This window comes from Asterias amurensis, chromosome 14 (genome assembly GCF_032118995.1).
Source record: "Asterias amurensis chromosome 14, ASM3211899v1".
NCBI lineage: Eukaryota > Metazoa > Echinodermata > Asteroidea > Forcipulatida > Asteriidae > Asterias > Asterias amurensis.
The window spans coordinates 9,702,656-9,718,866 of NC_092661.1; the positions used below are offsets into that span (position 1 = coordinate 9,702,656).

Here is a 16,211-nt window from a genome sequence, read left to right on the forward strand (position 1 = left end):
CCACTGGGGTAGTCTCCTTTGATGAGGCTCTCCTTAGGTGGTCTCCGTGGGTATGACATGTAAGATGTGTAAGGGACAGAATGCGTCTTTGTAGGTTTTTCCGCAGGGGAGGAGGGGGAGGCCGGTTCTTAAAAATAAATGAGTTATTCCTGGGGTGGAAAAGTCTTCCTATAGGGGCCCTATGTCAAAATATTCTTCATTGTCACAAAATATAATAAAGCCAAATCTTATTTTGTGCTGATTAATAAGATTTCCATTCCTATATGTAATAATTACCACTAGTTTTTTATTGTAATTTATTTATTATCATATTAACAGCAATATTAGCGCCAATAAGAGGATATGATACGATGATGAAAAATTTTAATTTTTAGATGTGGAAGGGGAAAAATCCCCAAAACACACACATTCAAATATGAGCTTGAATCCCAATCCACATCCTAAGGTCTGAGTTGAGATGCGAACTAGGGTCCACCATGGAGCAATAAACTCCATGGGTCCACAGAGAGGTGCAAAGGCAGAAAAAGGAACTGGGCCAACCTTGAGTCATACACTTAATACAAACACCCAAGTACACCACTTTGACAAAAATACAACCCGATTGTTTTCATCAACAGTAAGCTTTATTGTGCATTGGCAACATTTACTGCAACAAAATAATAGTATAATAGTAAGTCCATACAATGTACCTCAGATCACAGCATCAATCATGTATGTGTAGCAAGATCTAGTGCAGTAATAATCAAGTGTTTAACAGCATCTCTGTATAACCCAGCCGTTTGTTTTTGTTTGTATACTTTTTAGTTATTCCAGTTCAGTCCCAAGTTTTAAGAATTGTCCCAGGTCGAAATTCCAGTTGAACCTAGTTAAACTGGGTTTAACTGGAACTAGTTGAAACCAGTTGATAAACTGGTTAAACACAGTTAAAACCAGTTAGTTTAATATGGAAAATGGACGAGTTTGATCACTATCCAGTTGAACCAGTTGACCCCAGTTAACTAGGTTCAACTGGAATTTTGACCTGGGGTATCTTTGGACTGGACTAGGTTTTGAAACAGAACCATGTAAAGTTTAGTTCTCATCCCAAATTTGTAATAAGCACAACTTGCTGAGAACAAACAAAAATGTTGCCTAGTTGAAACAGTTAACCAGTCCAATTTCAAAAAGTTTACACTGTTGCCACTGGTTCCCACATCATTCAATGCTGGGCAAAGAATTTTGTTAATCAGTCTTTCTGCTAAGCAGCTTTATGAAATGGTGGCATAAATTTAACAAGTTTTTAGAATACTGTCTGAATCTGAATTATTTAGTCGGCAAAGCATCTTATAGAATACAAACATCACATACACTTTTTACAGGTAAAGTATACCCTTTGGTTTGGGAACCATTTTGATTGTTGTAATCATACATAAATAGTATAAAATAAAACTAGATGTGAAAATTAACATTTTAAAAAAGTGGTAGCGTTTTTGAGATTTTTCAGAAAATCTTGAGCAAAGAAGTCGATGAAGACTTCAGCTTCAGACAATGGAAAAAATATCCCTAATAGGACAAAAAATGTGTGCATTAATTTTGATCACATCACATTCATGACATATTATTATAAAACAATTGAAATGTCAGTTGTGTTGCACAGATGAGATTGGATGAAAGTGGCTTTTGAGTTGGGTCCCTCCTTTCTGGGACAAGAATGTTTGCAAATTTAGGAGGTTTACTAACAAGCTAGACTTTGTGCATCAATAGAAAAACAACAGTACAGGATTGGTCACAACATGGACTATTTCTTCCTCCCTTTGGTCATTGCTTCATCTCTCAAGAAAATTTGAAGGCTCAAAGGAAGTTTTAAGAAAATCCATTTATCAGGACAAATCCAAAGCAATAAATAATGCCAGGACCTAATCTCATGGAGCTGGTTAAGCAAAAACTATCTCTTAACAATTTTCTGCTAAGCAGAAATGAGCAGGGTAACATCCACAAATTGTACATGTGGCATTGTAGTTTGGCTGGTAACCTTGCAACATTTGATTGTGCTTAACTACATTTTGTGATTAAGCAGCTCTACAGTGCAAGCAAAAACGCCACAGACATTTGTTAAAATCAAGCTACATTTATCTTGTTGAAGTCCCTATGTAACCTTTGAACCAGTCAAGGCTAAAAACTTGTATAATAATTAGCTGGTGGAATGGCGAGCACATGGCATATCTCTGACAAACCGTGTGATCATTTTGAACTGATTTTATACTCGAACTAATAACATGTTATGTGGTTGTTGCTGGGCAGGTAAATTATGATTGTTCCATAAAACAATTTCAAAAGTAAAAAAAACAAAAAAGTCACAAGATACAGGCATGATTGGGGCCTTTGAAAAACAAGAAAGGAGAGTGTGTTACCGAGTACAAAGGTTGACATACATACATCTAGTGCAAGCTAGCTTTTATAAACGTTTCAGGAAATTAAACAACAATTTAATTTGCTGACTTTTCTGACGGCGAAAACATCAGAAAAATCAGATTTAGGTAAGAAGAATATCATGCCTGAGAATACATTCGAATGAAATCACACAATATTCATTCAATGTATGTTTGTAGGTGATCGACAATTTGATGGATGCTGTACCATGGCATGAATTTTAAAACATGTAATTTAAAGTAGCCACAATTCTTTAAAAAAAAAAGTCTTAGAACTTTGGTTTCTTCTAAACAATACTCATAATATTGAATATTCTTTCTTCAAAATATACAGCTATCTGTACAATGAAATCTACAATGTGCCTTTTTTTTGTACTTGACATTTTAACACATTTAACAAACATTAATAATCTTCTATCAAAAATATGATTTTCAGAAACTACATTGAAAGCCAATACTGATAATGTACAGCAGTTTCATGTTGACAAGTAGGCTACAGAGACACACAATAGCTACAAATATGGAAAGGTTTGCGGTAACACCATGTAATAACTATCTCTAATGAGTTGGGGTGGTTCTGAAAAGAACCGTTGGTTGAACTCTTCGTTTCGATCAGTATGCTCTGATCGTCTTCCGCTTTCTCCAGAAGACGATCAGAGCATACTGATCGAAGCGTCGAGTTAAACCAGCGGATCTTTTCAGAACCACCCCAACTCATTAGAGATAGTTATTACATGGTGTTACCGCAAACCTTTCCATATTGTATTTCCACCATGCAAAGTTTCAAATCCTAATTAGCTACAAATAAATAGTCAAACTGAACAACAAAGAGCTCTATCAGATTTCTTAATTACATTTGCAGTAAGGCATGAGATAATTTTTATTTGTATTATTTTGCCTTGATCTTGGGTTTTAAAGGCACTGGAAACCTTTGTAATTGTCAAAGACCAGTATTCTCACTTGGAGTATCTCAATATTGTATGCATACAAATAAAATAACAAATCTGTGAAAATTTGGGCTCAACTGGTCATCGAAGTTGCAAGAAAATAATGAAAGAAAAAACACCCTTGTTTCATGAAAAAAGCTTCAGGCCTGAAGTATTTTTCAGATTCAAAGAGAGTCGTTTCTCACAATGTTTTATACCATCAACCATGTCAACAGCTATCCTTTGCTTGTTATCAAGTAAGTTTTTAAGCTTAAAGTGTCCAGTGCCTAGCGGTATGGCATATGGCCCAGTATCCTTACTGTGCAAGTCCTGTGCATATATTTAAAGTTCTGGGACTATCTTGTTTTAGAACAAATGAGTTTGACTTAATTCTATCTCTTCAACTTTTTGTTTACCATAATAAAAAGTTAAATAATATTTTGGAAAAATAAAAATGCATTCATGAAGTATATGAAAGTTAAATACATTTTAAACAATTCAGCACAGTTAACAATATTTAGAAACCTCATGAACAAGATACAAAACGATACCCCGTGGTCATTGTGTCTACTATCTACATAAGACATCATGAATACCGATATACCAAGAATAGGGGCCCGACTACTCTCCCTTCAAGCCTCTATAATGGCAACATTGGCCCTTTTTGCAACTGCTTCGCTTTCCTGTTTCAGGCACTGTAATGAAAGCGCACTCTTTCTTATTATCTAACAGAGCTTGAAGCCCTAGCCCAGTTCAAAGAGGGCTATAAGGTTTATCGCGATTCAGAACCCCAATGCGTTATGGGTAAGCAGATGGGGCATTTGCTACCGCGGTGTATGTTGTCATGCACGACGTGCGCACACATGGCTTATATCTTTTTATGGTTCAACAGCACCCTCCCTTGATATTTTGCTATCCTCGAAAGGGGAAACAAAATAAGAATGCTCTCTTCCATTCATGATGATGTACGTGTACAATTTGTTTGTTCTCGCCAACATACTATTACTAAAAAATCAGTGATGAAATTTCCAAGTGGTGAATACATACATGAACATAATGATTATGTTCTTGACGTTTGTGTGTGACTGCAAAAAAAAATCACAATTTTATTATGAACAAAGGGGAAACTGACTGGTTGTGTTTTACTATTATCGGTTACAATTTTCATTAAAAATCGTTGGACTGTACACAAGTTTCAAAACAGTATCATAATATTGCACATCAAATCAAAAGTGTCTCTAGGTTTTTTTTTTTCAAGACTGTAAAAAAACAAAAGAGTTCCAAGTAATAAAAACAAATGGTCAAAGTAGACACTTGGCTTGCGCATGTACTCATAAATATTTATGTTAAAGGGTTGTTAATAAAAAATGAAACTAATTTACGGTATTTATTTATCTTTGGTTTTTGGTCATAGCACAATGAGAAAGTGTAGATACTTTCAGTTGACAGCTCAAGACAAAGCCCAGACACACCCTTAGCCCAGCTTAACCCAGAAACACAAGCTGTAATAACACATTCTTACCCCATCTACACCCAATTAAAGAAAACAATTCTGCTGAGAAAGAGCCCAAGGCCATGATGTATGTGTCTTACTTAATTCTGTAGTCACAAAAACATTAGCCTTTTTGAGGTATGGTGGACAATATAGGAGTACATGCACATGGCTCTGCTTACTAAAGCAAAGAATTGGCGCTAACCAAAGCAGGGAATTCTGCACTTTCATCAAGCGTGTTTCACGGGTTAGCAGGAAATTTTGGCTTGTTCGAGGCAGACTCCACGTTACTAGACAATCTATGCTTACACAGCGAGGGCAAGCGAAGAATGGTGATCGTAAGCAAAGAATTAGGCGGTAAGCAGAGCCATGAAATTGGGCCCAGGGGTCGATTTTCACAATGACTTACATGTAGGACTACTCCCAGCTTAGTCCTAGGAGATATTTAACAAAAAATGAAGGCTAGTGCTAAGTTACGATAAGACTAGTCTTAACTCTTTGTGAAATCCACACCTGCTCTTTTGGCTAAGAGCTAACACACAACCAGATGTAAGAAATTGCATCAAACTCCAGTGTGTGGCATGCAGTATTTGGTCATAAAACGCAGTTGTGAAAAGATGTAAATATGTGTATGTATAGGCATTGCCCGGAAAGCTGGTGGACTTAACTTGTTGCGAGACGAAGTCACATGGGAACTATCCACAAAGTGTGGTGCAACTTTGGTTTCCTTAAGTAGGTATAACATAAATGCTAACAATTGGTAGAAATAACATTATCTCCAACAGTGAGTATTGATTTTGTACAAACAAATAATGTCGCACTATTAATAGAGTGACATTGTGCACACACTAATCTGAGAAATGTGAGAGGGGGGGGGGGGGGAGTTAAGAAGTGCAATATCATAAGCAAACTTTGCCCAAACAAGAAAGGAAAGCACCAGTTTTGAGACTTGTGTTTGTAAATTTTTACACAATTAAGAAACAAGTCCAGCGAAATTAACTGATGAATGAATGCCCGGTTAACTCAACTTGAGTTTCACAACATACAAAGGGATGACCTACTAATGCATAAACGATATGATTATTTCAATATTTAGATTTTTTTACCTGATATCTTTAATAAATAGAAATAATTTAAACTTCAAATTAATTTCCTTTCTGTTTTGGGTGTTCCTTGATCACATATTTCAGAATTAGATTTCTCTTCATTTCAAACAAAACCTTTCAGGTCACTTATAATCATATTTAAATTACTTCATTTAAACACACAGGGGCCAATTCTTGTGCCCTTTAAAGCATATAATCCCATAAGCCCTAAGCACAGAATTCAGCGGTAAGCACAATTATGAATTATTAAAAGAACCCAGTACACTTATCGCTGATAAACTTGGGGTTCGCCCAGTGTTTCTGGCATCCAATTTGGCTATGCCTTACCTGGGCTCAGTTTCACAAAGCAATACAATCCATCGTAAGACAAATTGTCAGTATCACCATAGTGATTTGTATTGTGTCATCACACATAACTACGATTGGTTTGCAGTTAAGATCAATCTTAGCTCTTTGTGAAATCATCACCCTCACCCCAAGTCGTGCACATATTTAGATGTGTGAACAGAATTTATCCAAAAAATTTTCATCTCAAATTAATTAAACTAGCAAAATTATTTCCCAACACAATTTGTTGCCACTTCCAGAGAGGCAATGATAGACACACCAAACGAGGTGGATATACTTTACTTAAAGACAGTAGACACTATTGGTAATTGTCAAAGACCAGTCTTCTCTCTAGGTGTTCTCAACATATACATAAAATAACAAACCTGTGAAAATTTGAGCTCAATCGGTCGTCGAAGTTGCAAGATAATAATGAAAGAAACAACACTCTTGTCACACGAAGTTGTGTGCTTTTAGATGGTTGATTTCATGACCTCAAATTCTAAACTTGAGGTCTCAAAATCAAAATCGTGGAAAAATACTTCTTTCTCAAAAACTATGTCACTTCAGAGGGAGCCGTTTCTCACAATGTTTTATACCATCAACCTCTCCCTATTACTCATTACCAAGTAAAGTTTTATGCTAATAATTATTTTGAGTAATTACCAATAGTGTCCACTGCCTTTAAGTTCTGTTGTTTAAGTTTTTCACTGAATTTTAACACACATTGTAATTTCACTAAGTTTTTATATTACTCAGCGCCTTGAGTACCTTGTTTGGTAGATATATGCGCTATATAAGTCTTCAATGTTATTATTAGACTTTAAAAATATTATTGTAATAGCACTGAGTTTAAAAGCACAGCTTGATGGCTGCCTTAGAGATTTTATGTCTAGAGTGCAAGTTACGTGCAAGGCCTTGGCGCCCCTTCAAAAGGTTTCCAAATTGAAAATAGCCTTGCCCTCTCGAAGATGAAATTCATGACCAGCACAGACAGTAGATTCATCACTCTGTAGGGTTACGTGCAAGGCAAGGTTACGTTTTAAAACCACATTTTGAAAATGGTAGTTGGGGATTTTAGAAAATGAAATTCTGCAATTGAGTGCATTTTTCTGCAAAGGAAATTTTTGTTACGAAGCAACAGCCCCTCCATTTACGCAGGATTGTTCTTTTGTTTACAGATTTTGTAAACCAAATTCCTTTAGTCTTTGACTTGTTATTTGGTGATGTAGTTTTTGATATATTGTTTAAAAAAAACAAAAAACTACTTAACAATATCGTCAATGAAAACAAAAAAAAAGCAACTGAATACTTTTTATTGTTGATTGACACATTTTCAATACTTTAAAGACACACACATTCACAGGCTGGTCTTCCTGATCAGTCTTGGTTCACACTTGTTTTAAAATAAAGGTCAAATTCACGAACTCAAAACCAACGCTCAGCGTTTTGGACGGGACCATTCCCCACACCCATTGGGAATGTTCAGCACTTTGCAAATAAATCATTGTTGACTTTGTTAGGTTTCGGCCGTCAATTTCACAAAACTCTTCCTAACTTAGAATTACTCTTATGACTTAGGACGAGTCCCAACCCTGCACTGTAACACGCAGACCTTAAGATTAATCCTAAGTTAGGACGAGTAACTCGTCCTAACTCGAGATAAGACGAGTCCTAACTCTTTGTGAAATCGACGGCAGGCATGCTTGGCCCCATGGCCAGCATGGTAAGTATGGCTGTGTGCATTACTACACATTAAAACTCATCCAAATCAACACTAATCTGAGAAAGAAAACACAGATTTGGAAAATTTGGGGTAGTTGGGGTTTAAGATTTCTACCAAAGGTCCTTTCATCCTTTAAATAATAAAATGTCTACTACTGTACAAGCTGCCACTGAAGATGGGATAAAGTAATAAAATTAAAATGCACTTGGTTCCTTTGAATAAAAGCAAGATTTTCAATATCACTTGTAAGCTTCAACCAGGGGTAGTTTAAAAACAAGGATGTGAACGTGGCAATAGGCAAGATAGGCAGAACAGGGTAAGAGGTGGGCTTTATAACTAGCATACCAGGGGCCAATTTCAAAGAGCTGCTTAAGCAAAAAATTTGGCTAAGCACGAAAATAGGTTGCTTATTTTACACATATACACATATACACATTGCTTGTGACTGGTATTGAGCTATTGTTTACTTAGCATAACAATTTAGTATGGATTATTTTGCTTTAAGCAGAATTTTGTGCTTAATCAGCTCTATGAAATCGGGCCCTGGTCAGAAACCTTGTAGTTACTGGAATTAAATCTGTGGTGCTGTAATAAACTTCCTACATTTTGTTACCCAAAGGCTGCGTTTAATCAGATATGATTTAAACACTGCCGTTTGCTCTCCGGTTCCTTTGAGTCTTCGTCCTCAGAATCAATGACCAGAGCATGCGACTCGCCTCTTTGAGGAGAAGGCTGCTCGTCCTCATACCCTTCCTCTTTCCCGGCCTGATTCCTACAGCTTCTCTGAGTGTTGGAGGAGGTGGAGGAACAGTAGCTGGGCGAGGAGTAACCATCGGTCAACTCCGGAAGCTTATCCATGTGATTTGGCTCCGTGTACCGAAGCCTGCTCAGGCTTTGGCAGCGGCGCAGATCATCCTGGAGGCTTGGAGCTCTCCCGACCTCCGTGAGGTTCAGAGCTGACTGTGAGAGGCGTTTCGTTAAGTGGCAGCGCAGGGCTTCACGTACCTTGGCGGAAGACTCGCCGCTGAGATGTGTATGCTCATCGGATCTCAAGCTGCTTTCTCGGTGGGTACTGATGTTGTTGCTGCTTTGACTGTGGCAGTCCGGATCTCTCTCCATCCTGGGGACTCTGTGAACTGATTTGGAAGTGGATTCTTCTGGCGGCCTGGCGAGGCTTAGGTCCATGCTGGCACTACGCTGCAGCGTCTTGTACTTAAATAAGGGCTGCCAGGCCTTATGTCGTCTGTCGGTATAGCTGGATGGTTCATTTGTCCTGGCGTAGTTCATTGAATCCCCTTGTTGCAAAAGTCCTTGGAAATGTTTACTCCCCGTGGTAGTGCTCAGCAGATTGGGTTCAGCTTGTTTATGCAGTAACGATTCATGAAATAGTGTATGAGGATATTTACTAAAGTCTAGGCTGCTGGACATAACCCCTGGAGTTTGAGTTGATGAACTGCTTGCTGTATTTTCTTCAGAGCCTGAAGAGGTGCACGTGCTTGAGTTTGCCTTATTTGGGCTACGTCTACCAGCAGCCATTGCGGCTCTCATGGCATGAAATTTGTCTACTGGCACTGGTATCGGTATAGGTATGGGAAAAGGTACAGGAATAAAAATGGGTTGAGGTACCATAACTGTTACAGGTGGCAGAAGGTGACTCGAGCTAGCTCTTGGGGGCTGAGAGCTTTCATATGAGTTCAGGTCAGGGAGTTTCTGAGGAAATACTGATGATGAAGTTGTTGAAGCTGAGGGCTTAACATATGAGGGCGAGGTGACTGGAAGGCCAAGTTGTGGTACCTGGGACACTGGGTGCTGCTGGCGCGGAACGGCGTACCCTGGAACTTGTCTCACCACCGGAGGCCAGTGCGTGCCCCTGACCACTACCGGTGGGCGGGCAACAAGTTGTGAATTTCCAACCCCTGGCTGAAGAATAGTTTGTAGTCCATACACCTGCCCTGATGGGGGGTTGGACGGGGACACCCTGCTGGAAAAAGCATTTGGTGAGGTTGCTGTCAGAGTGCCACCTTTCTGGCGTGGACTGGCTGACGTAACCTTTGGAGCTATAGCGACATGTTGCACCCCTACTATAGTTCGGTTAGAATGCTGTTTTGATTTGGTAGTTTGGATAAAAGCCATGGGCAGCTGCTTCTCCGATCCTGCAGCAGCAGGTTGAAGTCCATTTCCGAGAGAGTGTGATTGTGGACTGCTGTCTACTGCCACACTCAGCATCATATTCCCTTCACCTCCTTCAGCTCCTCTCTCAATCTCATCTGAGCTGTTCCCTGCCGCCGCACCACCCTGCTCACTACCGCCTGGGTCAGCCCCAGAGCTGGACTCCATGGACGAAGACCCCAACACATGAGTCTCATGACAGAAGGCGTCCATCTTGTACTGGTTCAGACACTTCTCGCTGCAGAACTGGAGCTTTCGCTCCCCGTCTTGAAAATCGATGTACTCTTTTGTGTGGCGAATGTGGCGACACCAGTAGCACATTTTACTCCGTTTGAAGTAGGCCCTGCGACAGGCGGCAAAGCATTTCTCGCTACAGAAAGCTTTGGATTCAGTGGCAGTGTTGAGCGTGTAACGTTTAAACCCAAAATGTTGACACCATGCGCAAACAATCTCAAATTCTGATGCTGGATTCTCTGCAAAGCAGGGAAGAAATATCAAACAAATTATAAAATTTAGTTGTGGACATATCTGGTATGAAATTACTTTTGACAACGACAAAAACATGTTCTTTGTGTAATGAACTTGCTATAGAAAAGACATTACAAAAGTATTAGACTCTCTACAGAAAATGGCATCAAAACAGGTATGTTAATTACATACTTACAGTATACAGACGTTTCTTAAAGGCACTGGACATTATTGGTTATTTATTCAAAATAATTTGTAGCACAAAAACTTACTTGGTAAGTGATAAACGGCTCTCTATGAAGTAACATACTTTTTGAGAAAGAGGTAATTTCTCACTCAAATATTAAAATACTTCATTCTGTTCAAAGCCTTTTATTAGGCACCTATTAGCAAAGAAATGTTTGCAGGCTAACAAGGGTTTTTTCCTTTATTATTCTCTTGCAACTTCGATGACCAATTGAGTCAAAATTTTCACAGATTTGTTATTTTATGCATAATGTATGACAATTGTTTGACAATTACCAAAGGTGTCCAGCCGTCGATTTCACAAAGAGTTAGGACTCGTCTTATCTCGAGTTAGGATGAGTAACTCGTCCTTACTAAGGATTAAGCTTAAGGTCTGCATGCTACAGCGCAGGTTGGGACTCGTCCTAAGTCCTACGATTAGTCTGAAGTTAGGAAGAGTTTTGTGAAATCGACGGCAGTGCCTTTAATTTGAGTTTGAACTGTGGTCCAGACAGTGAATGTTGCTGATGTCTCTGGTACATGTTTCAATATATTTACCTCCGTCACTGCATTCCCAGGATGTGCTTACAGCCGTGCCAGAGTTGTTACTATGGTCGTCCAAAGTGGGTGAGTTGGGTCCACTGTACTGGTTGTTACTACACCCAGGGGGAGGCTTAATGTCATTTAAGCCGTCGTCCGCCTCTTGCTTGATACTGATGACATCATCGGGGGTCTCCGCTACAAAATACAGAAGAGAACGATCACGATTAGGGTTTGTTTTAACAAAATTAATATTACTAATATTCTCAAACAGCATATCCTCTGTCCGATGTGTCATAATAATAATAATAAGAATAATAATAATAACAATAATAATTATAACAACAAAGTTTGATAAAGCACACATATCCACAAAAAATCTCAGGGCACCATTACCAAAGAAAAAAAAACCCGGTCATTTACTGTTCCCCTGGCGTAGTAAACCTTACGTATGAGCACAGCGAAGTATGAACAATTTGGGAACAGGGGAAACAAGATCCCTTGTACATCAAAACATACAAACTTTTGTTTTAAAGGCAGCGGATACTATTGGTAATTACTCAAAATAATTATTAGCATAAAACCTTACTTGGTAACAAGTAATGGGGAGAGGTTGGTAGTATAAAACATTGTGAGAAACAGCTCCCTCTGAAGTGGAGTAGTTTTCAAGAAAGAAGTAATTTTCCACGAATTTGATTTCGAGACCTCAAGTTTAGAATTTGAGGTCTCGAAATCAAGCATCTGAAAGCACACAACTTCGTGTGACAAGGGTGTTTTTTCTTTCATAGTTATCGTGCAAATCCGACGACCAATCAAGCTAAAATTTTCACAGGTTTGTTATTTTATGCATATGTTGAGAAACAGCAAGTGAGAAGACTGGTCTTTGACATTTACCGATAGTGTCCACTGGCTTTAAAGGGAAGGTACATGTCCATGTTTGGTAATTACTCAAAACAAATACTAACTTAAAAAACTGACTTGGTAACAAGCATTGGAGAGCTGTTGATAGTATTAAACAATGTGGGAAACAACTCCCTCTGAAGTAACAAAGTTTTTGAGAAAGAGGTAATTTCTCACTCTCTCTGTATTTTGTTTTTATTTTATTGTTACCCTCCCCAGGGTTATGGGGTGTGTTCCAGTTTGGAATAAAACATAATACAATACAATACAATACTAAAATATTAAAAGAAATTCCTATCTGAAAGCACACAGATTCGTCCAACAAGTGTGTTTTTTCTTTCATAATTTTCTCGCAACTTCAATGACCAATTGAGCCCAAATTTTTTCAAGTGAGAACACTGGTCTTTGACAATTACCAAACAGTGCCTTTAAAGACAATAGCCCTAAGTTAGGACGTGAAATTGTACACTTCAACTTTTTTTACTGATGCAAAGTTGGATTACGTTTTGTTTCTCTCTCCTGGGCTTCATCTTCCTTGAAATGATTTAAGTGCAGCTCTCTTGTCATCCCTTCATCCACTTTCTCATATCCGTAGATAGCAAGCAGCTCATTCATTGTGTCTTCTGCATAGTCCTGTGCAGTGAGGAAAATGGATACAGTCTTAAATTATAAATATACTATAATAACAGTGACTTCTTATTACGCGTGCATATCCATCACTCAGTGGTGTTCAGGGCACTCTAACATTTTCATGCAAGGTATGTAGGACTACGTTTGAATTACGAGACCTACTCCTATTATGCTGACAATCAAACCAGGAACACCGGGGCGAACCCCTTCTCTTTTCGCAAAGTGCACTGGGTTCTTTTACCTGCGTTACACAACACACGGGACCAACAGCTTTACGTCCCATCCGAAGGACAAAGCATCATGGTTAAGTGCCTTGCTTAGGGATACAGGTGCCACGACTGGGACTCAGACCCCCATTCTGCTGATCAGAAATGCTAGATTTTGAATCCAGAGCTCTTTACCGCTAAGACATGACACGCCGTAATCAAACAAACCCATAGATTAATCAATACACAGAGTGATTGTCCCTATCCATTATTTTTCCTAAAATAAACAAAAACCGTGTTGCACATTTCCATATTTATGTTTTCCACAATTGCACATAGTTAATGACAACTGGGGGAGAAATCTCTGCAAAAAATGTTGGGCTTCTAGTTGAAAAATAATTTTACCTCCTGATACTATGTTATGTTAGCGCAGGGCCAGGCCTAAGTCTAACATAGTCTTAGACTATGAAAACGTAGGGCGCAAAGGGAGTCCAGCGAATTGGCATTAGGATTAGCAAAAGCATGACTACCAGTTTATTTTGAGATTTGATTTGATTTTTAATCTATTCACTGAAATTAAAATACACCTGTACAGCAAGAACATATCCTGGTGTCATGTGTTTTCAGTAGGATAACAGGAAAATTGTTCACAATCAAAAACTAAATTTTTTTTTTTCAAATCATCTATCCATTTTTTTAATAATAACACTTTCACTTCATGGTGTGTTGAAATTTTTAAAGTTTTGGTTTTACCTTGCGAGAGACAGTCCGCCATTAACAGTGCTTGTGCATGCACGACATTGGAGCAATGTCATATGTTTTCACACCTTTCATTGGTTGGTATTTTATTGAATATTCAGAAGCTAGTATGGCGTGCAAAGTAAATCAAAAATATTATTCAATTAGTACTTAACAAATTTAATTACATTTTTGTCCTAAGGCATTATGGCTACTATATTAGAATCCAGAGATATCATCAGGCATGAAAGTAAAACACCCCACCCCCCCTTGATGCACTCACACTTCATAACAATCTGTTTTCCCCCATTTCAGACCAGTAATGTTTGGTTTCAGGAGATAAGAAACCAATCTATGATATTTTCCCTTAAATGTAGACTTAATATTTATTACGCTTATCGGAATTTATAACAGTTATGCAGTAAATAAATAAAAAAAATTGTTGTAATTTTCACTTAAAATATTTTAATATTTTCCCCACATTTGCGCACCATAGAATCCCAAATAGTAACCACCTCACGTGATCCATCTAGTGACTAAAGCAGAATGAAACTCAATCTAGCAGATAGTAATTTTGTTTTGAACTTTCGAGGTTGGATGACGTTTCTTTGACTCACTTGAATGTTGGCATAATAATGCACTAGTGATAAGTACCAAAAATCAACCATTTTATAAATGTTTGAGCATAACCAACGACAGAAACTTTGTTCTCAGCATGATTAAGACTGATGAAAATACAGACCGTGAGTAAACTCAGGGCTGTATGCTTCGTTTTTGAAATGGCAAGGGCACCAAGGCATTTTCTCTTTAGCAAAGGGCACCCTATGAGGATATTGTAAATTTCTACTTGTGCATTTTAAGGGCACCAAAGGCAATGGCAAGGGGCAACGGAGGCAATCGCCTCCGTTGCCTCCGTGAAGTATCAGGCCTGTAAACTGCATAGCTTCTGTCACCGGTGCAGCTTGCACAATTTCGCGGTAAACGGGAATCAAAGTTTGGGACCAAAAACATATGAGAGTCGATAACGTATGACGCTACGATAATGCAATGCAAAAAAAATCTTCAGTCGTTAAGATATTTATACTAAAATAATAATTAGACATTGAAGATCAAGTTCGTGTTTCTAGAATTTGTGTCATGATTTTTAAAAATGGTAAAAATGGAGCAAATCTGCTGACTAGCTGTCGAAATTGTACGTTTTTAACCATTTCGCCCTGCACACATTGCGTTTGCTTCGTAACCCTCCGGCTACAGGAGGGTTGCGTTATCGCAACTAACTCACACTGTCACAGTGTCACTGTCAGTCACTCACTCACTCAGTTACCTTCATGTCTTCCTGAGGTTCTGTTTTCACCAGAATCTTTTCCCCGGAATCTTCAGATTCAGAAATGTTTTGTGGTTCCATGATTCTTGAATATCAACACAATCCGTTACAAAAATAGTCTGTGAAGGGAAAAACTACCAACACAAAAATGATCTCTCAGACTCCCGTTTTTCCCTTTTCGTCGGCCATTTTCTTTTTTTACGATTTTTCAGTAAACAAACGTTTGTTTGTAAAATTTCTCCAGTAATTTCAATACTGTGGCGGCTACGGCTATGGCTACGACTGTTGCTAAGGATATTGCTAGGGACGTCAACGCGTGCTCTGCATGCGGCGATCCCGCCGTAGGCTAGCCGTAGCCTAATGCGATGATGAAGAGCGACATGAGAACTTTTTGTAAATATTTCAGTGAAATTATTTGCAAATTGGGCGGAGAAATGCTTCAGAACAATACAATTAAATGTAATTCCGTTCAATTCACAGTTTTGCATGCCTTCTCCAACAACAGCAGGTTCAAAATGCAATGGTGACATTGCCTGACCGTGCCTGTACCACCTCCATAGACTGTAGTGTAGAAATATTATGGAAAACTTTAATTTACGGAAATAGTTCCGTAAATATTTCCAATCCAACACGCACGGTCCGTCTGCCGGCCGAGAACCATAGCTGGGAAGAACCCAATTGCCTCCCCAGGCGGCCATGTAATTGAAACAATGTTTTTGTGAAAACACACGCGAAAAGTGTTTCCAATCAATTAAAGGGTCCAATTCAGGGTCTGTCTGTCTGTCTGTCTGTCTGTCTGTCTGTCTGTCTGTCTGTCTGTCTGTCTGTCTGTCTGTCTGTCTGTCTGTCTGTCTGTCTGTCTGTCTGTCTGTCTGTCTGTCTGTCTGTCTGTCTGTCTGTCTGTCTGTCTGTCTGTGTTTTTGTGGGAGGGCGGGGCATTAATTATTTTGTGGTTCCTTGATTCCTGGCCCCCCTCCATCCATAATAGTTTAGACCATTGGAGCTGTCTGGCGCCCTCTACGTTTG

At 38.7% G+C, this 16,211-nt stretch overlaps 1 protein-coding gene across 1 annotated transcript; it reads right to left on the minus strand.

Annotated features, from left to right (window-relative positions):
- Window positions 1-601: 601 nt before the first annotated feature.
- LOC139947276 (uncharacterized) lies at window positions 602-15,360 on the minus strand. Its single transcript, XM_071945162.1, has 4 exons — window positions 15,186-15,360; window positions 12,791-12,920; window positions 11,406-11,585; window positions 602-10,627 (listed from the first exon to the last, which is right to left on the minus strand). Exons 1-4 carry the CDS (start codon window positions 15,264-15,266, stop codon window positions 8,616-8,618), a joined length of 2,403 nt encoding a protein of 800 aa, XP_071801263.1. The 5' UTR covers window positions 15,267-15,360; the 3' UTR covers window positions 602-8,615.
- Between the last annotated feature and the right edge of the window lie 851 nt (window positions 15,361-16,211).

Excerpts from the sequence above, each read along its gene's own strand:
- LOC139947276 (XM_071945162.1), bottom strand. The coding sequence starts at position 15,266 with ATGGAACCACAAAACATTTCTGAATCTGAAGATTCCGGGGAAAAGATT. Across the intron at positions 12,921-15,185 it reads AACCTCAGGAAGACATGAAG|GACTATGCAGAAGACACAAT; the intron begins GTAACTGAGTGA and ends CTCACTGCACAG. Across the intron at positions 10,628-11,405 it reads CTGGGAATGCAGTGACGGAG|AGAATCCAGCATCAGAATTT; the intron begins GTAAATATATTG and ends CCTGCTTTGCAG.